We start from the raw sequence: 25306 nt of genomic DNA, 5'->3' as shown, positions 1-25306 counted from the left end.
ATCCATCTATGACTCATCCATCCACCTATTGGTTTACCTATTGATGATTCTATGAATCTATTTATTTATCCATCCATCCATCTATCCATGACTCCATCCATCCATCCATCAATTTATCCTTTGATGATTCTATCTATGAATCTATCTATATCTATCTATCTATCCATCTATCCACCATCTATCTATCCATCATCTATCTATAATCTATCTGTTTATCTCACTGATTCTCATCCAGGAGTCATTTTTCCCCCTAGAGACGTCAGCAATACCTGGAGACCTTTTAGGTTGTCATACTGTGTGTAGGTGGGTGGCCACTGTCATCTAGTGGGTGGAGACCAGGGATGTTACACAACACCCTACAGTGCACAGCACAGCCGCACCGCAGAGGACATCCTTCAAGTGTCCATAGTCCTTAGTTTGGGGACCCTGCTTTAGGCAGAAGGGCTGTGAAGAGAAGGGGGCTGGGAAGACCCAGGGGAGAAGATGGGTCTTGTGAGGGGGACGTGGCATCAAGGAGAGGAAGAGAAGGACTCCTAAATGGGGAATCAGTCTGAGCCAAGGCATGGGGGCCTGGCAGATGGCAATGTGGCACAGCGTGGCCCTGTGCAGGGGCCCAGCCCATGGCAGCCTGCAGAGGAGCTGCCGCCAGCAGCTGGCCACTGCCCACCTTCCTGGCCCCAGCCCGCTCTTGCCTGGGACGTGTGCCCCCCACCCTGAGGCAGGCTTTTCTCCTGGCTGCATCCTGCTTACCCTTCCTTGCTGGAGTGCCCATCCCAGTCTCAATGGTTCAAAAGGAAGAAAAGGAACCTCCAGCCTGTGGCCTGGCTCACCTGTCTCAGAAAGGTGCATTAAACGAATGGGTTTCTCCGGGGCCGCCCGCTTGCTTCTCTGCTGGGTGATGTGGGCAGGCTGCTGGCCTGAAAGCACGATGTTGCCCCTCGCAGCCACCTCGTAGTACAGGGTGAAATTGCAGGGACACGTGGACATCACAGGGAAGTGGGCATCCTCCCCGACCTGTGGGAGATGTGCAGCTTGGGGAGCCCGGCCTGGCACTCACAGCCCAGCACCAGTGCCACAGCCTACCCTGGGGAAAAGGCCACTGTAGGGTCACAGCGTGGCCAGGAGAGCTGAGGGAGGAGTGCTGGCTTCAGGGTGGGGTGCTCAGTGTCCGGTCCTGGCTGTGGCCACATCCCCATGGCAACCTCAGCTGATGCTCTGTAAATGGGGCTGTGGTGTGGAAGAAATGTGATAAGGGTATGGAAGCTCTCAGTGAGTGCGGTGTAGTAAGGACCTGGACCTAGCCCACAGAGAAGCCTGGCCTTTGTCCCCTGCTCCTGGTGATCTCTAAGGCCTTGAAATGTCCTACCTGATAGTCTCTGTCTACCTGGGGTCTGGGGCCACACCAGATACTAACAATATAATTTACGGTGGGGACCTTGGGCCACACGAGATCAGTTCCACCTCTGGAGGGGCTGAGACTGGGGTCAGCCAGGCAGGTGGTCAGCCGTGCCTATGTGACTGACCTCCCATAAAAACCCTGGACACTGAGGCTCAGGTGAGAATCCCTGGTTGGCAGTACACCATGCATGTGGTCCCACACTGTTGCTGGCAAAGCAACACTGTCCTTGACTCTGTGAGGAGAGGACAACTGGAAGTTCACATTTAGAACGCGCCTGGCTCCTGCCTTATGATTCTCTTGCCTTGCCTGATTTTAATCTGTATCTTTCACTGTATTAAACCGCAACTGTGATTATAACAGCTTTCACTGATTAGGTGAGTCCCTCTAGACAGTAAAGAAACTGAATGTGGTTTGGTGACACACAACTGCCCCCCAAATTCTGCAATTGGTGTCAGGTGGGAGGATGCGCTTGGGGACTATTCCCTAAGTTTACCAGGCATCCGTGCTGGCAATGGGCTGGACCTTCTCACGGATGTACATGCAATGATTTGGGTTTTATCAAATTCCCCAAGTTTCCAGAGGGGGGCGCAGGGCTTGGTCCCTTCCCAACATCAGTGAGTGGTGGGGACAGGATTCAAACCCCAAAAGCCTGAAGCCAGAACCCCATGACATCCAAGCTGCCCTCATTCCCTGTGTTACAGCTGAGGTCTCCCAAGTCCTGTGACCGCTCCAAGGGTTTGGAGTGTGACCATATCCAACACTGAGGCTACAGGCTGGATGAGAAGTCATCCTCTGGACTTTTGCCTTAGAGGTTCCCTCTTCGGCCCCATGTTTTACAATCCAGGACTCTCCCCCCAAACATCTGGGCCACCCTGAATGACCAGAGGAGGGTAATCTGGGGTGGTGAGTGGTAAGTATCATTCTCCCTGTGGGCAAGTCAGTTCACCTCTCTGATCCCGTTTCCCCATCTGTAAAATAAGGTTATATCTCCTGGACATAAGGTCCTGAGGATCCAATGAAATGATGAACATATCATTCTCAACACCTCACCTGTTCCCCGTGGGTGGTTAAGAAATGTCACTCTACCTCCCACTGAAGAGAAGAACCCACCTGTTTAAGGAGCTGGCCCAAAGGTACTCCCATAGCCAGATTTCAAAAATTGGAGCAGCAAAGAGAAGAATGAACTCTTCAAGAGTGTCAGTGTCGTGAAAGACAAGGAAAGACCAAGAAACCATCAGACTGGAGGACACGAAATGCAATGTAAGATCCTGCATGGGATCCTGGACCAAAACAAAACAAAAAACAAAACAAAACAAAAAAGGCATGCTTGGAAAAACTAGGGAAATCCAAATAAAGTCTGGAGTTTAGTTAATAAGGCATGCGCAGTGCTTTTATTTCTTAGTTTTGACAATGTACCATGGTTTCATAAGATGGTAACACTAGGAGGACAAAGTGCCAGTGGCCTTTTTTGCCAAAATGCAAAGGCCAATCCTAAAATTCACAGGGAAATGAAAAGGATCTAGGATAACCAAAACGATCCTGAAAAAGAACAAAGCTGTAGGACTCACACTTGCCAATTTCAAAACTTACTACAAAGCTACAGTAGTAAGACAGTGTGGTATTGGTACAAGGACAGACATATAGATCAACAGGATAGAACTGGGAGTCCAGAAATAAACACCTGTGGCAAACTGATTCTCAACAAGGGTGCCAAGACCATTCAATGAGGAAAGAACAGTCTTTTCAACAGATGATTCTAGAACAACTGGATCTCCACATGCAAAAGTCCCCTTCTCCTTGAGATGTTGGGAAAAAAAAGAAGGAATGAACACAACCTTTTTCTTCTTCTCATGAACTAACACCATGGCACCAGAGCAACCCTAAATAATTGGGGTGACAGCCCTCATTTACACAGCAGCTCCTCCCTGCATATCCCTTGGTGCTGGAGGAAGGAGAAAGGGCCCCGAAACAGAGTCGGGACTGGACCAAGCAGAGCTGTCACCTGCTGAGCTGACTCAGGCAGGACAGAGGTGTCCCTCCAAGAGGAAAGTCTGAGCAGCCCAGCCAAGTCCTCACCTACTGGGAACAGCGGTCCTGGCAGCTGAGACATAAGACTCCTTCCCTCCCCCAAGGGAAGGCAGGCCAACGCCAGCATCCCCACGCTGCACCGATGGTTGAACAGTTTTAAAATAAGAATGGCATGTACAGCCAAGCTGGGCACAATCTCATTGGAGTTTCTCATTCTCGTAACCGCCACAGAGGGCTACTAAGCCCAGGGAACAGGCAGCCCCACCACCTCAGTTCCTTCGAGCTGTATCCCAGAGAAGCCTTGTGGCCTCAGGTCTGGGCTGTGCCCTCAGAGAGAGGTTGTCGGAGGTTTATGGGGCTGGTAGGGCCTGAGATTCCCACCGGCAAGTGGTTTCCATTAGAGGCAATGCTGGCGAGCCTGACACCACCCACGGCAGCCGGGCTCAGCCCTGGGAGTGGCAACTAGGGAAATTAATGGAGTGCTTTATAAAACATACATACATATATACATCATACAACAGGTGAGGGGACAAACAAACCGCAATTGATCCAAACCCTACCATGCAATATAATCCACCATGAAAACGAAAGGTGCTCTCAAGTCAGGAGGAAGCTTTGATGCAAATTGCTAAGTGAAAGAAGCCAATCTGGGGACTTCCCTGGTGGTCCAGTGGCTAAGACTCTGCATTTTCATTGCAGGGGGCCCAGGTTTGATCCATGGTCAGGGAACTAGATCCCACATGCCGCAACTAAGAGTTCACATGTCACAACTAAAGATCCCGCGTGCCACAATCAAAAAAAAAAAAAAAAGATCTTGCAAGTCACAATGAAGATTCCACGTGCCACAACTAAGACCCAGTGCAGCCAAATAAATAAATAAATATTAAAAAAGAAAAGGAACAAGAACAAGAAGAAGCCAATCTGAAAAGGCCACACACTGTATGATTCTGACTCTGTGACATTCCAGAAAAGGATAAAGTATAAAGAGAGTGTAAAGCTCAGCATTTGCCAGGGGTTGTGGGGAGGGAGAGGGGAACAGGTAGCGTACAGTGGATTTTTCTGGAAGTGAAACCATTCTGTATGACAGTGTCACTGTGGATACGTGACACTGTGCTTGTGTCATAAAATGTGCCTCACCAAGGGTGATCCCTGATGTACACCAGGGACTTCAGTTCATAATCACATATTGATGTAGGTTCAGCAATTTTAACAGATGCTAATAATCGGGGAAACTGTGCAGGGGAAGTGGGTATATGGGAACTCTCCATATTTTTTGTCAGTGTTTACAGATCCCTATTTCCACATACATCTTCACACATCTTACTTAATCGGGATGGTGGAATAACAGACTCAGGAGGAACTAATGTGAGACGCAGCTCTAAGTTTGTCCCATCTTTGCACCTGGTGTGTCTGCAAGTGTCTGGTGGGTGACTTCCGGTGCCTTTGCACGAGAGGCTCCAGACAGTGGGGAACTGGGACCAACAGGAGGGGAACCATCTCTTGTGCGGGAGCAACAGGACCTTGAGGGCAGGTGACATCACAGTAAACCCTGGGCCTCGGCCTAAATGTCCATCATAAATAAATTATGGGCATTCTTTCCGTGGAATACCCCCCTTGCCGGAGGGATGGGGCTCCTGTGTTGGCATCCGCATTAGCCCTGCTGGGGCACGTGCAGGTCCTCTGGAGGCACACGCATGCTGCTTCCTGGGCCCCATCCTGCCCGAGAAGGGCACACCTGAAAGCCTTACCTGCAGGGGGCGGGAGGGAGGCTGCAGCTGCAGGTAGCACTGGCTGGGGGAGTACCAGCTACTGAGGGAGAGGTAGCTGGGCAGGTACTGGGCCCCCGCGGGCTTTCCATTGAGTGCCGTCACCTTGGTCTGAAGAAGAGAGGGCATTTGATCAGGGCTCGGATGCTTGGTGCAGGAAGGGGCTCTTGAGGATGCTTCTGCCTGCCCTGCCCTGCTCTGCCCTGCAGCAAGATCCTCTCATGCTCCAATTTTCCTTTGGAGAACTCCCTCCCCAGTTCTCAGAGTATGGGGTCCAGGGTGGCTAGCTTGTTCTTCCCCAGCTCCACGGGAAACAAGTGTCCAAGACTGGCCACAAGGTGTTGGGGGTTGGCTCAGGTAGGGGCAAGTGGCCCATGTGGCCACTGAGAGACCGTTCCACCATGGGCATATGAGGGAACCCCATGTCCTGGGCTTGCCAGCAGCCCCAGTGGCTTCTCAGAGGGTATAACCTGCTTGGGAAGTGAGCACAGGGGAGATGGCGGCCAGGAGAGGGAGTAGCTGCACTGGACAGCATCCCCGGGGCTCTGGATGCGGCGCTACCTACAGCTCTCGGACCTGCCCCTGCATGCCCCAGACACTAGCGCTTATGCTACTTTTGCTCCTTTGGGGGTTTGAATCTGTTGCCGGAAAAGTTTGGCTAACATAAGGGAGACGCCAGAAGCGGGGGGCAGGAGGAGGTAGTCTAAGACCTCTGTGTGATAAATAAAGAAGATGCTTCGGGGCTGCCCAGGTGGCACAGTGGTTAAGAATCCGCCTGCCAATGCAGGGGACACGGGTTCGAGCCCTGGGCCGGGAAGATCCCACATACCACGGAGCAACTAAGCCCAAGAGCCACAACTACTGAAGCCCGTTTGCTCTAGAGCTTGTGTGCCACAACTACTGAGCCCACGTGCCACAACTACTGAGCCTGCGCTCTAGAGCCCAAGAGCCACAACTACAGAAGCCCGTGCACCTAGACCCCATGCTCCTCAACAAGAGAAGCCATCGCAATAAGAAGCCTGCGCACCACAATGAAGAGTAGCCCCCGCTCTCCACAACTACAGAAAGCCCACGCACAGCAATGAAGACCCAATGCAGTCAATAAATAAAATTAATTAATTAGTTAGTTAATTAACTAGTTTAAAAAAAAAGAAGCCGGCTCACCTTCGTCCCAATTACTGGGAGATAGTCTCTAAGCCCCCAGAATTTCCCGAGTGATGGGAGTGTCTTTGTTATTTACGGTGGGTCCTGGTAATATGTGCTAATGAGATAATGTGGGATGGGGACAAGCGTGACAGAGAGACCAATCATGGGACTAGAGGTTTGGGGCTTTGATCCACATGATGTGGTATCAACTTGACCTCTAGGGAGGGGAGGTGGCTAGAGACTGAGTTCAGTCATGGGGCCAATGGTTAATCAATCAAGCTTATGCAATGAAACCCCAATAAAAACTGTGGACACTGAAGTGTGAGTGAGCATCCCAACTGGCCGTGCTCTGTGTGTGGTGTCGGCAGAGTGATGTGCCCTGACTCCATGGGGACAGCACACAAAGCTACAAATCTGGGACCCTCCAGTTCTCGTCCTATGCATGTGTGTCTCTCTCTTTGGTTGGTCCTAATTTGCATCCTTTCGCTGTAATAAAACTGTAATTGCAAAGAATACAAACTTCCAGTTATAAATTCAGTCCTGGAGATATAATGTACAGTATGGTGACTATGGTTAATAACACTGTATTGTACATTGGAGAAAGCTGCTAAAAGAGTAGATCTTAGAGGTTCTCATCACAAGAAGAAAAAAGTGTAACTCTGTATGGTAACTGGACATATGGTGATTATTTTACAGTATATTCATATACTGAATCATCACATATTCATATACTGACTATGTTCATATACTGAAACCTGAAATGAATGTTACATATCAATTATATTTATACATGTATATCAGTTATAAGTATATATGTATATACTGATATACCTATGTATATCAGTTAAAAGTAAAGTTTATAAAAGTTCTTAAAGGAAAAAAAAAAGTAAAGTTTAAAATTGGTTCTTCTTTATAAAAAGAAGAAAGAATTAACTAAAGACATTTTCCTATGCAGTATTTGGTAACAGAAGTAGACTGTCTTCCCATTAAAGTGATGATTTTGGAAAACAGTGATTTTTAGTTATAGATCTATGAGAGAAAAAACTATTCAGCTAACCCTGGTATTTGTAGTCACTTGGGGGCTTTGCTGCTACTTAATTCCTAAAAGACTGATCAAAACTAAGGGGTGTCTTTCAATCATTAAAAAACGTGTAATTGTAAGGTAGTGGGGTAGTGGGAACCTCCCAATTTGCAATCAGTTGGTAAAAAATGTCAGTGGCCTGGGGATCCCGGATGTTAAAAATCTTTAAGTATATGTTGCCCACAGGCGACATAGTGACCCCAAGTGTCTTCAGCTCCCACTACACATTTATTCTCAACCTCCCCCTGTCCCCACCATCCCAGTGTCCATTGGGCCACCATGCCCACCACCAGCCATAGAGGCAAGGGCTGGGACATCCTCTCTGTCACTCCTGCTTCTCCCACCTCTGACAAGGGGACACCAGGTCCTGATATTCTGCCTCCACAGCTCCAGGCTCACTGTCCCCTCCATCATCGCCTCCTGTCTGCCCACCTGTGCCCCGCCCCCAGACACCCCCCACTATGGGCACTGGAGTGATGGACCCTATCAGGGGTAAGGATATCAAAAATCAGATCATTCTATCCCTCTGACACTGTGACTGCCTTCTGGGTAAACCCTGAGCACCCCCCTGAGGTGAGGGGAAGTCTCACCAGCTCCTTCCTCCATATCTTCCTGAAATGACTCAGTCTGGACCCAATTACAGTATGACTGTGGGCCTCTGGGCCTCTGCATATGCTGTTCCACCTTCCCGGAAGCAGCCTTGCTGAACCTTCCCCTGGTCAGGAGTCCACTTGGGAAGAATCCTTTGGGGAAGCCAGGTGACCACCTCTTCTCAGCCTCCCACTTCACCCTAGGGTGGTCAGGTTATCTGATCCCCAATCAGCCTCCCCCATCAGACTGTGAACTCCCTCAGGGCAGGTGCAGGCACCAAGCCCACTGACCTGGTGCCTGAGCCTGGAGGAGGGAGCAAGTCCATGCCTGCAGGCTGAATGATAAGGGTCTAGGTGACTCACCCACCTCCAGCCACACGTGCTGGGCTGACATAGGGATGGAGGGGATTTCAAACCCCACCACCCCACCCCGGGACACAGACTCGGTGGTATAGATGTTGTCCTTAGGCGTCAGCTCTGCCCTGATCTGGACCGTCACCCCCTCAGCCGGGCTGCCATCTGGGTAGGACAGCTCCACCTGGAAGAAGTCACCAATGATTCAACATGGTTAGAGTGGCAACACTCCCCAAAGGGATCTACAGACTGGACCCAATCCCCCAGGGAAATCTCAGCGAGCTTCCTTGCAGCAATCGACAATCTGGTGCTAAAATTCATAGGGAATTGCAAGAGGCCCCAAACAGCCAAAGCAGTCTTGAAAAAGAACCAAGAATTCACATATTCCAATTTCAAAACTTACTACAAAGGCACAGTAATCAAGACATGTGGTACTGGTATGAGGACAGATATGGAGATCAATGCAATAGGACTGAGAGTCCAGAGATAAATCCACCCATCTATAGTCAATTGATTAAAAAAAAAATTAAAATATGGTGAGGGGGACTTCCCTGGTGGTCCAGTGGTTAGGACTCCATGCTTCCACTGCAGGAGGCATGGGCGCAGCCAAAAATAAGAAAAAGATTACAGTCAAAAAAAAAAGATTATAGTCAATTGATTTATGACAAGGATGCCAAGACCATTCAATGGGGAAAGAACAATTCCTTCAACAAATAGTTCTGGGACAACTGGATCTTCACATGCGAAAGAAAGAAGTTGAACCCCTACCTCACACCATATACCAAAATTAACTTGAAAAGCATCAGAGATCTAAATGTGATGGCTAGAACTACACAACACTTGGAAGACAACACGGGGGGAAACTTTTATTACTTTGGACTTGACAAAGATGTCACAGGCACAAATCACCACACGCCAGCCATTCGCCTGGTGCCACAGCCGGGTAAGAATGGGGCAGGCAATGCCACGGACAGTTCCACATGACTCTCAGACCTCACTCATTCAGGTGGGTAGAAAAGGCAGTCAGCATGAGGGGTTCAGAAGACGTGGATGTTGTGAAGAAATACGGTCAGTGGTTCCTGAAGGACCCTGGGGCACCCCTCAACCGTGTATGGTGACCAGCTGGTGACGGGGTGACCAGCTTCAGCTCCATTTGTTAATGCAGACAGTGGATAACTTCCTGGGTGTAGGTAAAATGGTCCATTCCCCTTTCACTGAATGGACAGCCCCAAGCCCCTCTGACCCTGCACATGGTGCCTTAGCTTCTACTCCAGCTGGGACCCTCAAAGCCAGGGGCACACAAGCCATGTCTCTGTGCATGGGATAGTGGGGGCTGAGATCTCATCATGGAGGAGAGAAGCGAGGTCCCAGAGCAGAGCAGGAGAAGCAGGACACAGCATGAGGACAGACCTCTAGGCTTCTGGGGGAGATCCGTGGAACACAAAAGGGGACAGGGGTGTGGGTACCGGACAGAGGCAGGGGTCAGAGGGCATGGCCAGCTTCCCCCTCGGGTGAAACTAGGCTCTGCTGGCCTTGCCTCTCCCCAACTGCAATTGAAACACAGACACCCCAGTTCAGCAATTAGGATGAGGATCTCGAATTTCTAGTCACCTCAAACTTCACTGTGTAGAAAAAATGGTGCGGTGGGAGGGAGGGAGGTGGGGGCTTGTTCAAAATGCTGCTCCCCACAGGGCATCTGAATCAGTCTGTCTCAGGGACTGGAATCTGCTTTTTAGGGACTTAGATGTTAAGTCATCCAGAGATAAACTCAACCTAATTAATGAAGGCACTACCTTCGTGGAACTGATTTAGTAAGTGGATACGTAGCATCCTGGTTTAACGCTCTAGGTACGGAGATGTCTAACTATGCACATTAAAGTTAACCATGCTTTTAGGTGGAGGAGAATGTCCAGTGCCTCTTGCCCTGGGTACCAGCTCTCACCACGCTCAGCAAAGCAGTCCCTTGATCCCAAGAGGGCAAAAGTTCTGCTGGCACAATCAAACAACATGGTTTTCAGCCAAGTCACGGCAGTGTGACTGCAATGGTTACACAAGTGATCCTCGGGTGGAAGCTTAGGTGGGAGGTGGCTCAGAGCCTGTGACCTGGACAATCCCTGCTGGGCACCATGCCCGGGGCTTACCTTCCCCACATAAGACAGACCCGGCTTAAACTGCTTCCTGGTGTCCTTGGAGTACCGGACGTCCACCAGCTGCTTCTGGACGGGGGTGGAGTCATCGAAGGCCACCTGCTGGCTCCCATCCACGCTGGTCACCATGGCCCAGATGCTGACGGTGCCTCGGAAGTGTTCAGGGACGTCGGCTGGAATCATGTCCTTCACACAAATGTTGAAGCCCTGGGAGCCATGGATCTGGAGGCAGGAAAAACATAGGTCATGCACACCTGGAGGTGGAGTGGCTTTGAGGGATGACTCACAAACACAGAGCTTGAGCAGGTGACTCTAGGGACTTCCCTGGTGGTCCAGTGGTTAAGACTGCACTCTCAATGCAGGTGGCCCAGGTTTGATCCCTAGTCAGGAAACTAGATCCCACATGCCGCAATTAAAGATTTCACATGTGGCAACTAAAGATCCCACACACTGCAATGAAGATCCCGTGCATCTCAACTAAGACAGGGACTTCCCTGGTGGCGCAGTGGTTAAGAATCCACCTGCCAATGTGGGGGACATGGGTTCGATCCCTGGTCCAGGAAGATCCCACATGCCAAGAAGCAACTAAGTCCATGAGCCACAACTACTAAGCCTGCGCTCTAGAGTCAGGAGCCACAACTACTGAGACTGTGTGTTGCAACTAGTGAAGCCTGCACACCTAGAGCCCGTGCTCCACAACAAGAGAAGCCACCACTATGAGAAGCCCACGCACTGCAACGAAGAGTAGCCCCACCACTGATTGCCACAACTAGAGAAAGCCCCCACACAGCAATGAAGACTCAATGCAGAAAAAAAAAAAAAAAAACACCCGGCACAGCCAAATTAAAAAAAAAAAAAAAAGTAGGTGACTGATTGCTTGGAGGGCCAGAGGGACACTCAGTGACCCACCCAACCTATTCTTGGGGACTGAACCCCTGGTTGGACCTGCAATTATGTCCCAGAAGGAAAGGAGTCGGCTCCTTGGGCAGACGGTGAGACAACCCCTTGGGCCAGACTGCAAGGCGGGGACTTGAACCTGGTCAGCCACCCTCTGGAGCACTGGCTCCCCTCCCACACCTGGGGTACAGAACCCCCTCAATCAACCCCTATCTGAGGACCACCCCCCTGGGAGCAGGAGCTGGCAAATAATCCACGTCCCCAAACAGCTGTGGAGTGAATTACTCAGTAAAGGAGAGAATTAAGACAAAGGCCACAGGGGCAGCCTCCAGGGAGAATGGCTAAGATACCAATGAGCACCGACGCCAGGCACTAAAGAGGTGAGGAGCCAGGGTGTCCACTCCACAGAAGAGAAGCCGCAGGAACAGAGAGGGAGGACACATCCCATGCGGCAAAGGGACAAAGAAGTAGCTTTGGGTGGAAGGAGGTGGGGAGGAGGTGGCACGGACGGGGTTCAATGTTGGAGGCCCTACAGGGGCACAGAATCTCTGGGAGGTGTGTGTACGTTACATAGTAGCATATTCACAAAGTAATGTTAAATTAAGAAAAACAAAAACCAGGCTATAAAGGTTTACATGCAAGGGAATGTGAAATCATGCAGCCATTTTGGAAAACAGTTTGGGAGTTCTTCAGACAACTAAACATAGAGTCACCACTGAGAGACTGAATACACAAATGGACCAGGGCCAGATAGTATAGAAAAAAGAGAACTCTGACTCACGGTCTGCAGGCACCCACGCAGGAAGCCAACGTATTACAGTGGCTCCCCGTATCCGTGAGTTCCACATCCACGGATTCAACCAACTTGAAAGAGTTTTGATCTGAGGTTTGTTGAATCCTGGGATGCAGACCTGGGAAAGCCAGCTGTATCTATACGTCAGACTTGTAAGAAGTCAGACCCCTATCTCTATAGCAACCAAACAATAACCCCCCGTAACAACAGCCCTACATGGCCAGGACCTGATTAATAACTGACACTTTTTCTGATTTTTGCCCCTACTTCCATCTTAGGACCAACTGGAAAAAGCCAAATATGGACCCCTCACCAATCACTTCAGATGTCTTCTTCTAGCTACTTGCCCACAACTTCCACACACCAATAGCCTCCCATCATGCCACACTGGAAGCCTTCCCTTTCTTTCACTATAAAGCCTTCCCACTTCTTCACCTGCCTTTGAGTTTCTGCCAAACACAAGTGATGGTGGCTGACTCACTTGCGGCAAGCTTTGAATAAATAGACTTTGCTTGTTCTTGTTTGGGTGGTCTTCATTTAACTGCACACCATACAACCCAGGAATTCCAAATCCAAGAGAAGCAAAAACATCTGGCTTGTACATGAATGTTCATAGCACTATCCACAATAGCCAAAAAGCAGAAATAGCTCGAATGTCCATCAGCTAATGAATGGATAAACAAAATGTGGTCTAACCACACAATGGAATATTATGCAGCCATAAAAAAGGTTTAAGTACTGGCACACAATACAATGTGGATGAACCTTGAAAACACCAGGCTGAGTGAAAGAAACCAGGCACAAAGGTCACATGGTGCCCTTCTCTGGTGGCACAGTGGTTAAGAATCTGCCTGCCAATGCAGGGGACACGGGTTCAATCCCTGGTCTGGGAAGATCCCACATGGTGTGTAGCAACTAAGCACACATGCTGCAGCTACTGAGCCCACATGCTGCAACTACTGAAGCCCACGCACCTAGAGCCCATGCTCTGCAACAAGAGAAGCCACTGCAATGAGAAGCCAGTGCGCCACACGAAGAGTAGCCCCCACTTGCCACAACTAGCAAAAGCCTGCACGCAGCAACGAAGACCCAACGCAGCCAAAAATTTAAGTTAAAAAAAAAAAAGGTCACATGGTGCATGGTGCCTTTTATATGACATGTCTAGCAATCCATAGAGACAGAAAGTATATAAGTGGTTGCCAGGGGTCGGAGATGCAAAAGGATGTGAGAGATTTGGAATTGAGGGGGTGGGGGCAGTTAGTGGAAATGCTCTAAAACTGTATGGTGGTGGTGGTGGTTGCACAACACTGTAAAGATACTAAAAATCATTGAATCGTACATTCTATACGGGTATTTGTGTTGTATGGCGTATGCATTACATCTCAAAACTTTTTTTTTTTAACTTTGCATACAAGGTCCTAAAAGGAAGCACATCAAAATATCAGTACTGGCTGTGTCTGTCTATCATAGGACAAGCTGACCTTAGGACTTCTTTCTCTATGTCCTAGCCTCTATGTTCAGCCTGCAGGAATTTTATCATCAGGAAATCCCCACCATACAAACTGTCTTGGAAAGTAAAATAAAATTCATGATCACAGAGCTGAAGCCGGTGGGAACAGATCCACTGGCTGACAGCTCACAGTTCCTGCTCCTCACCTTGGTGGTCCTAAGGATGGGGCGCCCCACCTCCTGGCTGTAGTACCCCACGCCATTTACAGTCATGTTGATGGTTAAAGTCCCCGAGACAGGTTTCCCAAAGGTATACCTGGGACAAAAAGACAAAGGAGAGTCAGTTTCACAAGCAGGGGATGCCCCAGGGAACAGCAGGGGAGGGGTCAGTCTCAGGAAGGCCAGACCCCGAAAGATGTGGTCACTGGTACAGTGGCTAATCCAGGGACGCTTCCCATCCTGCATTCCATCCTTACAGCCCTCCTTGCAGCCTTAAGTCAGGACAGACCATATCAGGGCCCTGTGATCCTCTGCACCAAGCCTCATGTTGGACAGAAAAAGAGACCAAGGGTCAGAGAGGAACTCTGGACCCAAAGCAGCAGCATATATGAGACATCCACTGAGGCTGGCCACACACTGGAACAGCGCAGCATAGAGGATCAAGCAACCATGGGCAACAGGAAGCCTGGCTGGGTTTAAGTGCCCGGGCAGTTCAGCTTTGAACCAGAGATCTGACTTCTCTGAGCTTTGGTTTCCTTATTGGGAGAATAAGAATAAAACCATCCTCTCAGAGATGTTGGTAAAATACTTAAATGTATGTATGTCATGCCTGATACAGTGGTGACACCTGCTTAGTGGGACACGGGTAAAATGGGAGCAAAATTTTAAAAATAACACCCGGGATTTTGATAGCATTTTCTAGACTATAAAATGTGTGTATCCAGCAAGTCCCTGAATATTAAAACACACACAGCTGGCGGAGACACATAAGGGAGAATTCTCAGCCACAACCTCTGGCAGGTGGCAGAAATGGGGTGGGAACATGGGCCATGTAGGGCTCTCCTAGGGTCCCCAGAAAGGGACAGTACCTCTTGACACCCTCTGGTCGACTCTCATATCAGACTCTAGCACCAGCCTGGTCATTAGGCAGGCAACCCACTCAAAAATCCCTCTTGGGTCAGCCCACTGGCTGTGGATGCTGCCTGGTTGGGGAGGGGAGGGCATGGCCTGGGGTTGTGCCCTGGGAAGGGGTGTGTTCTAGAGGAGGGCCAAGTCCTAGGGGGTGGGGTTGCCCTGGGGGAGGGGTGTGTCCTAGGGGAGAGGCATGCCCACAGTGGGAAGGACTCACCAACAGTGGCCATCTCTTTCTCACCTGGCCTGCACAGTGCCGGTCTCACATGTGTCCAGGTCCTGGATATACCGAGGTGGGTCAATAAGGAGCTCAAACTTTGGCAACACTGAAAGGAAAGAGCAGAAAGGAGGGGGATGGGGTGGCTTCCACCGCTCAGGTGGCCCCAGAAGGGTACTGGAGGTGTAGGAGGGAAGACAGCAAAGTGAGCTCTGGGACTGCTGTGCTGCCGACACCATGGGAATGCACACCACTCTTTGTTGAGCACAAACAGCTCTCTGGGGATTTTGCCAGCCACATCTATTTCCTATCTTTGGGGGACCAGCACTTTGTTTTTCTCAGGGGGCCATGTCTCATCAGTTTTAGGCCACCTGCATTGAGTGTAGCCAATTCCAGCCCATCCCAGGGGTGCACAAGTAGCCAGTTTTCTGAACCCACTAGGGGCATCCAGGGTGCTTGCAGCTGGAAAGGGTCACTCTTTGCTGCCCTGTGTGCATCCAGCCATCTCATCACCCTGCACAGCTCACAGAGAGATGGACACCAAGGAGCATAATGGAGGAAACATGAAGACTCTGGTCCAGAGAGCTTGTTCCACGAGCCTATAAATCCCTTACCTTTTGTTTACTGAGTCTGCACCAGACTTCTGTTGCTTGCAACCCATAACCCTGACTTCTAAGGATATTCCTTCCAAGACCTTCCTTGTGAAAGGAAAAGAAACCCTTGACCCTACAAGGAAGAATTTTAACACAGAAGCAGAGTATGTGGCTCTAGCCCAGGTTCACTCCCCAGCTCTTATTACTTGAGCAATTTCCTTAACTGCCCTCTCAGCCTCAGTTTCCCCATCTGTAAAATAGCAATACCTCATAGGTTCAGGATGAGGATGAAAGAACAAAAGGAAATGAGAGCCATAAAAAGGAAGGACATTCAGGGACTTCCTTGGTGGCGCAGTGGTTAAGAATCTGCCTTCCAATGCAGGGCATGCAGGTTAGATCCCTGGTCAGGGGACTAGATCCCACATGCATGCTGAAACTAAGACTTTGCATGCCATAACAAAGGAGCCAATGAGCCGCAACTAAGGAGACCGCTGGCTGCAACTAAGCAGACCACCTGCTGCAACTAAGACCCAGCACAACCAAAATAAATGAATTAAATTAAAATTAAATAGACAAGATTGGCTCAAGATGGCAGAGTAGAAGGACGTGCACTCACTCCCCCTTGCGACAGCACTGGAATCACAACTAATTTCTGGGCAATCATTGATGGGTGTACACTGGAACTCACCAAGGGGGATGCCCCACACCCAAAGACAAAGGAGAAGCTGCAATGAGATGGCAGGAGAGGTGCAATCATGATAAAATCAAATCCCATAACCGCTGGGTGGACAACTCACAAACTCAAGAATACTAATACCACAGGAATCCACCTACTAGAGTGAAGGTACTAAGCCCCATACCAGGCTTCCCATCCTAGAGGTCCAGCAACAGGAGGAGGACTCCCCAGAGAATCAGACTTTGAAGGCCAGGATTTTTATTACAGGACTTCAACAGGACTGGGGGAAACAGAGACTCTTCTCTTGGCAGACACACACAAAGTAGTGTGCACCAGGACCCAGGGGAAAGGAGCAGTGACCCAATAGGAGACTGAACCAGACCAACCTGCTGGTGTTGGAGGGTCTCCTGCAGAGGTGGGGGACAGCTGTGGCTCACCATGGGGACAAGGACAGTGGCAGTGGAAGTTCTGGGAAGTATTCATTGGTGTGAGCCCTCCCAGAGTCCGCCATTAGCTCCATCAAAGAGCCTGTAGACTCCAGTGTTGGGTCACCTCAGGCCAAACAACCAACAGGGAGGGACTCAGCACCACCCATCAGCAGACAAGCAGATTAAAGTTTTACTGAGCTCTGCCCACCAAAGCAACACACAGCTCTACTCACTACCAGTCCCACCCATCAGGAAGCTTGCACAAGCCTCTCAGATAGCCACAACCACCAGAAGCAAGAAGAACGACAATCCTGCAGCCTGCTGAATGAAAACACAGAAAGATAGACAAAATGAAAAGGCAGAGAACCATGTACCAGATGAAGGAACAAGATAAAAGCCCAGAAAAACAACTAAATGAAGTGGAGATAAGCAACCTTCCAGAAAAAGAATTCAGAATAATGATAGTGAAGATGATCCAGGACCTCAGAAAAAGACTGGAGAAAAAGGTCAAGAAGACGCAAGGAATGTTAAACAAAGACCTAGAAGAATTAAAGAACAAACAAGCAGAGATGAGCAATACAATAACTGAAATGAAAACTACACTAGAAGGAATCAATAGCAAAATAACTGAGGCAGAAGAATGGATAAGTAACCTGGAAGACAGAATGGTTGAAATCACTGCTGCAGAATAAAGAAAAAAGAATGAAAGGAAGTGAAGACAGCCTAAGAGACTTCTGGGACGACATTAAACACACCAACATTCGCATTATAGGGGTCCCAGAAGGAGAAGAGAGAGAGAAAGGACCCGAGAAAATATCGGAAGAGATTATAGTCAAAAACTTCCTTAACATGGGAAAGGAAATAGCCACCCAAGCCCAGGAAACACAGAGTTCCAGGCAGGATAAACCCAAGGAGAAATATGCCAAGACACAGAGTAGTCAAACTGACAAAGAAAGACAAAGAAAAATGATTAAAAGCAACAAGGGAAAAACAACAAATAACACACAAGGGAACTCCCATAAGGTTAACAGCTGATTTCTCAGCAGAAACTCTGCAAGCCAGAAGGGAGTGGCATGATATGTTTAAAGTGATGAAAGGGAAGAGCCTACACCTAAAAATACTCTACTCAGCAAGGATCTCATTCAGATTCCATGGAGAAATCAAAAGCCTTACAGACAAGCAACAGCTAAGAGAATTCAGCACCACCAAACCAGCCCTACAACAAAGACTAAAGGAACTTCTCTAAGTGGGAAACACAAGAGAAGAAAAGGACCTACAAAAACAAAAACAAAACAATTAAGAAAATAGTAATAGGAACATACATATTGATAATTACCTTGAATGTAAATGGATTAAATGCTCCAACCAAAAGACAAAGATTGGCTAAATGGATACAAAAACAAGACCTGTATATATACTGTCTAAAAGAGACCCACTTCAGACCTAGGGACACATATAAACTGAAAGTAAGGGGATGGAAAAAGATATTCCATGCAAATAGAAGTCAAAAGAAAGCTAGAGTAGCAATACTCATATCAGATAAAATAGACTTTAAAATAAAGAATGTTACAAGAGACAAGGAAGGACATGACAGAAAGATCAAAGGATCAATCCAAGAAGATAAAACAATTGTAAATATATATGCCCCCAACATAGGAGCACCTCAATACATAAGGCAAATGCTAACAACTATAAGAGAGGAAATCAACAGTAACACAATAATAGTGGGGGACATTAACACCCCCACTATTACACCAATGGACAGATCATCCAGACAGAAAATTAATAAGGAAACACAAGCTTTAAATGACACATTAAACCAGATGGACTTAATTGATATTTATAGGACATTCCATCCAAAACAACAGAATACACTTTCTTCTCAAGAACACACAGAACATTCCCCGGGATAGATCACATTTTGGGTCACAAATCAAATCTCAGCAAATTTAAGAAAATTGAAATCATAGCAAGCATCTTTTTCAACCATAAGAGATTAGAAATAAATTACAGGGAAAAAAACCATAAAAAACACAAGCAGGTGGAGGCTAAACAATATGCTACTAAATAACCAAAAGATCACTGAAGAAATCTAAGAGGAAATCAAAAAATACCTCGAGACAAATGACAATGAAAACATGATGATCCAAATCCTATGGGATGCAACAAAAGCAGTTCTAAGAGGGAAGCGTGTCACAATACAATCCTACCTCAAGAAACAAGAAAAATCTCAAATAAACAATCTAACCTCACACCTAAAGGAGCTAGGGAAAGAAGAACAAACAAAATCCAAAGTTAGTAGAAGGGAAGAAATCATAAAGATCAGAGCAGAAACAAATGAAATAGAGACAAAGAAAACAATAGCAAAGATCAATAAAACTAAAAGCTGGTTCTTTGAGAGGATAAACAAAACTGATCAACCTTTAGCCAGACTCATCAAGAAAAAGAGGGAGAGGACTCAAATCAATAAAATTAGAAATGAAAAAGGAGAAGCTACAATGGACACTGCAGAAATACAAAGCGTCATAAGAGACTACTACAAGCAACTATATGCCGATAAAATGGACAACCTGGAAGAAATGGACAAATTTTTAGAAAGGTATAACCTTCCAAAACTGAACCAGGAAGAACGAGAAAATATGAACCAACCAATCACAAGTAATGAAGTTGAAACTGTGATTAAAAATCTTCCAACAAACAAAAGTCCAGGACCAGATGGCTTCACAGGTGAATTCTATCAAACATTTAGAGAAGAGCCAACACTCATCCTTCTCAAACTCTTCCAAAAAACTGCAGAAGAACAAACACTCCCAAACTCATTCTACAAGGTCACCATCGCCCTGATACCAAAACCAGACGAAGATACTACAAAAAAAGAAAATTACAGGTCAACATCACTGATGAATTTAGATGCAAAAATCCTCAACAAAATACTAGCCAACAGAATCCAACAACACATTAAAATGATCATACACCATGATCAAGTGGGGTTTATCCCTGGAATGCAAGGATTCTTCAATATACACAAGTCAATCAATGTGATACACCATATTAACAAATTGAAGGATAAAAACCACATGATCATCTCAATAGATGCAGAAAAAGCTTTTGACAAAATTCAACACCCATTTATGATAAAAACTCTCCAGAAAGTGGGCACAGAGGGAACCTACCTCAACATAATAAAGGCCATTACAACAAACCCACAGCAATCATTCTCAATGGCAAAAAACTGAAAGCATTTCCTCTAAGATCAGGAACACGACAAGGATGTCCACTCTTGCCACTATTATTCAACATAGTTTTGGAAGTCCTTGCCACAGCAATCAGAGAAGAAAAATAAATAAAAGGACCCCAAATTGGAAAAGAAGAAGTAAAACTGTCACTGCTTGCAAATGACATGATACTATACATAGATAATCCTAAAGACACCACCAGAAAACTACTAGAGCTCATCAACAAATTTGGTAAAGTTGCAGGATACAAAAGTAATGCACAGAAATCTCTTGCATTCCTATACACTAACAATGAAAGATCAGAAAGAGAAAACAAAGAAACAATCACATTCACTATTGCAACAAAAAGAATAAAATACCTAGGAATAAACCTACCTAAGGAGGTAAAAGATCTGTACTCAGAAAACTATAAGACACTGATGAAAGAAATTAAAGATAACACAAACAGATACCATGTTCTTGGATTGGAAGAATCAATATTGTGAAAATGACTATTACCAAAGCAATCTACAGATTCAATGCAATCCCTATCAAATTACCAATGGCATTTTTGTTTTACAGAATTAGAACAAAATATCTTAAAATATGTGTGGAGACACAAAAGACCCTCAATAGCCAAAGCAATCTTGAGGGGAAAAAAAAAAAAAGAGCTGGAGGAATCAGACTCCCTGACTGAAGACTATGTTACAAAGCTACAGTAATCAAGACAATATGGTACTGGCACAAAAACAGAAATACAGATCAATGGAATGGAATAGAAAGCTCAGAGATAAACCCATGCACCTATGGTCAACTAATCTATGACAAAGGAGGCAAAGATATACAATGGAGAAAAGACAGTCTCTTCAATAAGTGGTGCTGAGAAAACTAGAGAGCTACATGTAAAAGATTGAAATCAGAACACCCCTAACACCATGCACAAAATAAACTCAAATGTATTAAACACCTAAATGTAAGATTGAACACTATAAAACTCTTATAGGAAAACACAGGAAAAACACTCTTTGACATAAATCACAGCAAGACCTTTTTTGACCCACCTCCTAGAGTAATGGAAATAAAAACAAATAAACAAAAAAACAAATGGGAACTAATGAAACTTAAATCTCTTGCACCACAAAAGAAACTATAAATAAGATGAAAAGACAGTTCTCAGAATGGGAGAAAATATTTGCAAACAAAGCAACTGACAAAGGATTAATCTCCAAAATATATAAACAGTTCATGCAGCTCAATATCAAAAAAACAAACAACCGAATCCAAAAATGGGCAGAAGACCTAAATGGGCATTTCTCCAAAGAAGACATACGATGGCCAAGAGGCACATGAAACGATGCTCAACTAATCACTAATTATGAGAGAAATGCAAATCAAAACTGCAAGGAGGTATCACCTCACACCGGTTAGAACGGGCATCATCAGAAAATCTACAAACAATAAATGCTGGAGAGGGTGTGCAGAAAAGGGAACCCTCTTGCACTGTTGGTGGGAATATAAATTGATATAGCCCCTATGGAGAATAGTATGGAGGTTCCTTAAAAAACTAAAAATAGAGTTACCATGACCCAGCAATCCCACTACTGGGCATATACCCAGAGAACACCATAATTCTAAAAGACACATGCACCCCAATGTTCATCGCAGCACTATTTACAATAGCCAGGTCATGGAAGCAAGCTAAATGTCCATCAACAGATGAATGGATAAAGAAGATGTGGTACATATATACAATGGAACATTACTCAGCCATAAAAAGGAACGAAATTGGGTCATTTGCAGAGATATGGACAGACCTAGAGACCATCATACAAAGTGAAGTAAGTCAGAAAGAGAAAAACAAATTTATATTAACGCATATATTTGGAATCTAGAAAAACAGCACAGGTGAACCAATTTTCAAGGCAGAAAAAGAGACACAGATGTAGAGAACAAACGTATGGACACCAAGGGGGGAAAGCGGGGGTGGGGGTGAGATGGGATGAATTGAGAGATTGGCGTTGACATATATATGCTAATATGTATAAAATAGGTAACTAATAAAAAACAAAAAATAATTTTAAAAAAATTAAATAAACAAAAACATTTTTATATATATTTAAAAAAAGAAGGAAGGACATTCGGACACATGCTGAAACATGGATGAACCTTGGGGACATTATGTTCTGTGAAATAAGCGACTCACAAAAAAGACAAATACCTTATGATTCTGCTCATATGAGGTCATGTATTTTACCACATTTTTTTTAAAAGACATGGCAAAGGCCCAGGCTTTCACATCGTGCCTGGCCCCCCTGAGCCCTCAGTGAATGAGGCTCCTGCCATCTGCCCCCTTGTCATCTGTGTCATCACTGGGACTGTGGTTTCTCTCAGACCTGCAATTTTAAGATTCTAAGATCTCGGGAGGGAGGGGATATGGGGATAGATGTCCGAATACAGCTGATTCACTTTGTTGTACAGCAGAAACTGGCACAACAGTGTAAAGCAATTATACTCCAATAAAGAGCTTAAGGAAAAAAATCCTAAGATTCTCCAACTTACCGTACTTCTGAACTTCAAAGGACTTGTTGTACACGTGGCCTTGCATTTCGACAAAAATGAACCATTCTCCCAGTACCGGCTGGTCAGACAAGGGGAAGGTCATGTTGCTGATGCCTGTGTGAAGAGAGACGGCCCTCTCATCCTGGGGCAAGTGTGTGTGCAGAGGGCCCGGCATCTGATGGTGAGGTCAGAGCGGAGACGCCCTGGGAACCCGGTAACTCCCGCAGCCCACGCAGCCCCTTGGGGAACCCAGAAGCCACCCGAGGCTGGTGGGGATTTGTACGGAACGAGCACCTCCATAGGCTGAGGTGGGGAAGCAGCGAAAGACTGCACCTTGGGTTCCTGGGGGACCCTGAGGCCAAGGCCAGGTGCAGGCAGTGAGCCAGACGGGCCACCCAGCTCACTCACTCTGCTCCCCACCCAAATCGTTCCCTTGGTGATGGAGAATCGCACATGCCCTGTCCCTACTCAGCAGCCCTCCCCAGGCATCTCAGAATCGGGAAGAGGGAAATGGACATGGAGGGGGTCAAGGCCAGGCCAGGAGACCTGGAGGCGTGCGTCACTGCACAAACCACCACGGCCCACGCGTCAGCCAGAGACCCCATCCCCTGCATCTGGTTCACAGAGGCACGCGGGGTCCAGAAGCCCCTGAGCAGGACTCGAGGGTCGGTCATATTTGTGTATTTCCCAGATCGAGGGTGCACAGCTGCCCTCAGTCTCCCCAGATCCCACCTACACCTCCCCTCTCGCAGGACTCCACTTCCGTTAGGGCCAAAGCACAAAGGGAGATGTCAGTTGCAAGGTCCTTATTGTCACAGAGAAAGAAAAAAATGCCAGCTCCTCAGCCAGAGCAAAGCCTTCTGACTCCTAGTTGGAAAAGAAACGTCTCATGTTGGGTGGGGGATGAGGATGAGGGCGATCTGTACCAGGAGGAAGGAGGGGGTGCCAACAAAGACCCCAAGATTCCAGAAAGGTCTCAAGTTATAGGAGGAGCCCCAGCTGGGATCCCAGGCAAGAGAAACGTGGATGGAGGGTCCAACGCTGCAGGGCGGGAGTGGCCGGTGCCCAGACGAGAGCATACTCTATTTTCCTGGAAGGTTTATCACATCTGCCACCCAAAGGTGCAGCCCCCGAATCACATAAGGAATCAGGAGAGAGGATGAGAAGAGAGACTTACCACAGCACAAAGGCTCCAAGTGTCTCCACTCCATCATCCGCGAGCCCCGGGGGTCCTGCAGGGGGATGGATGCACCGTAAACTCAAGGTAGCCTATGTGTGTCTCCCACGTGTGTGGACCATCCAAGCCCGCTCTCTAGGGCAGGACAAGCATGGAGGGTAGGCCCCAAGACTTAGGTATTAACATGGAGCAAACGGAAGCTCAGGGCATAGAAGGGACTTGTCTGAGGACAAGCGGGCCAGACTGCCTCCTCATTTAGGGAGCTGTTTACAAATCTACAAAGAGATGGACAGACACAAGCTCAGCCTATCCCAGGGTGGACCCAGGGACTGGAATGGACCAGGTCCCAGGCTGGGGGCCCCGGGGCAGGCAGGGATCAACACAGAGGGTGGGTGGGAGGCAAAGACAGACCACATCTTGCAGAGAGCGGGCTAACTGTCCCCGAGCCAGGGCTGTAGAAGGGCAGGCCACTCACCAGGACATAAGCTTCCAGCTGCAAGAGAGACAGACAGAGGCAGTGAGCAAACCCTCCCGTAAGACCCGAGCCCTCCGTGCAGGCTGAGTGTTCATCCCTCGGGACAGACAGAGGGGCTGTAATGGGTTGAACGGTGCCCCCCTCTCCTCCCCAAATTCATACGTTGATGTCCTCACCCTCCGTGTCTCAGAATGTGACTGTATTTGGAGACGGGTCTTATAGCGGTGATTAGTCAAACTAAGGTCCCTAGCATGGGTCCCAATCCAATAGGACTGGTGTCATAAGAAGGGCAAATTTGGACACAGATGCGTGTAGAGGGATGACAGTATGAAGACATAGAGAGAAGATGCCCTACTACAAGCCAAGGAGGGAGGCCTGGAACAGATTCCTCCTTCATGGTCCTTGGAAGGAACCAATTCTGCCCACACCTTGATCTTAGACTTCTGGCCTCCAGAACTGGGAGAGAATACGTTTCTGCCATTTAAGTCACCCAGCAAACTCATACAGTCACCACTGGCAATGAGGGTGGCTGAGCCCTCTGGGACCTCTGTGTTCCTTGCTCCCCATCACAGAGCTGCCCTCCCTTACAGACTCCTCCAAGCCCCAACCAGGGACACCTCCTCCAGGCAGCCCTCCTAGGCTGCCACTGGGTTGTTTTTTCAAGTGGTTTCCTGAAGGCCTGGAATTCATGCTTTCATCTCGGAACTCCCAGCACCTGCCTGGAGCCTCACTTCTAGCTGGTGCCCATCAACGTCAAACTGAAAAGGCAACACTGACTCCAGTGAAGGTCAACTGCTTGCACAACTGCCTCCTTAACCCAACCCTGCTTGGTCGCCATGTGTAGCTGATCCTGTGCTCGTGAATCCATCCCCATCACTCAGGGCTGTCCAGGGGTGTCCGTGTTGAGCCTGGAGACACCTGGAAGCTTTGCACTTTGAATTCAGTGTCCTGTGATTTATCCTTCTTGGACTTCAACCAACCTCCAAGGAAACCAGACAGCTGCACACATACATCTAGGCCCCTTCCTTCTATCATTTGCATGAAGCCCTTTCTGGCAAAAACTGGACAACAGGCAGCAGCTGATGTCACATGACTGAGGCTCGCCCCCACTCTCCCCAGGGAAGGCTGTGGGCAGACAGCTCCCTCCAACATCTGCACACAGGGACTCAGCACCATCCGCTCAGA

The 25306-nt window shown here is 47.6% G+C and overlaps 1 protein-coding gene across 1 annotated transcript in view; it reads right to left on the bottom strand.

Annotated features, from left to right (window-relative positions):
- The window catches only part of CPAMD8 (C3 and PZP like alpha-2-macroglobulin domain containing 8), a 108173-nt gene that overhangs the window by 68597 nt on the left and 14270 nt on the right, over positions 1 to 25306 (bottom strand). The window contains exons 6-14 of the mRNA XM_057709551.1: positions 24122 to 24139; positions 23647 to 23701; positions 22470 to 22583; positions 15023 to 15107; positions 13858 to 13966; positions 10506 to 10733; positions 8378 to 8548; positions 5176 to 5304; positions 831 to 1014 (exon numbers count right to left, since the gene is read on the bottom strand). Of these exons, the coding sequence (XP_057565534.1) occupies positions 831 to 1014; positions 5176 to 5304; positions 8378 to 8548; positions 10506 to 10733; positions 13858 to 13966; positions 15023 to 15107; positions 22470 to 22583; positions 23647 to 23701; positions 24122 to 24139 (1093 nt within the window). The remainder of the gene's footprint in view (positions 1 to 830; positions 1015 to 5175; positions 5305 to 8377; positions 8549 to 10505; positions 10734 to 13857; positions 13967 to 15022; positions 15108 to 22469; positions 22584 to 23646; positions 23702 to 24121; positions 24140 to 25306) is intronic.

The sequence above is a fragment of the Hippopotamus amphibius genome, chromosome 15 (genome assembly GCF_030028045.1).
Source record: "Hippopotamus amphibius kiboko isolate mHipAmp2 chromosome 15, mHipAmp2.hap2, whole genome shotgun sequence".
In the NCBI taxonomy this organism is placed as follows: domain Eukaryota; kingdom Metazoa; phylum Chordata; class Mammalia; order Artiodactyla; family Hippopotamidae; genus Hippopotamus; species Hippopotamus amphibius.
The sequence above is the reverse complement of the archived record's forward strand: the minus strand, read 5'-3'. Positions and strand labels throughout refer to the sequence as shown.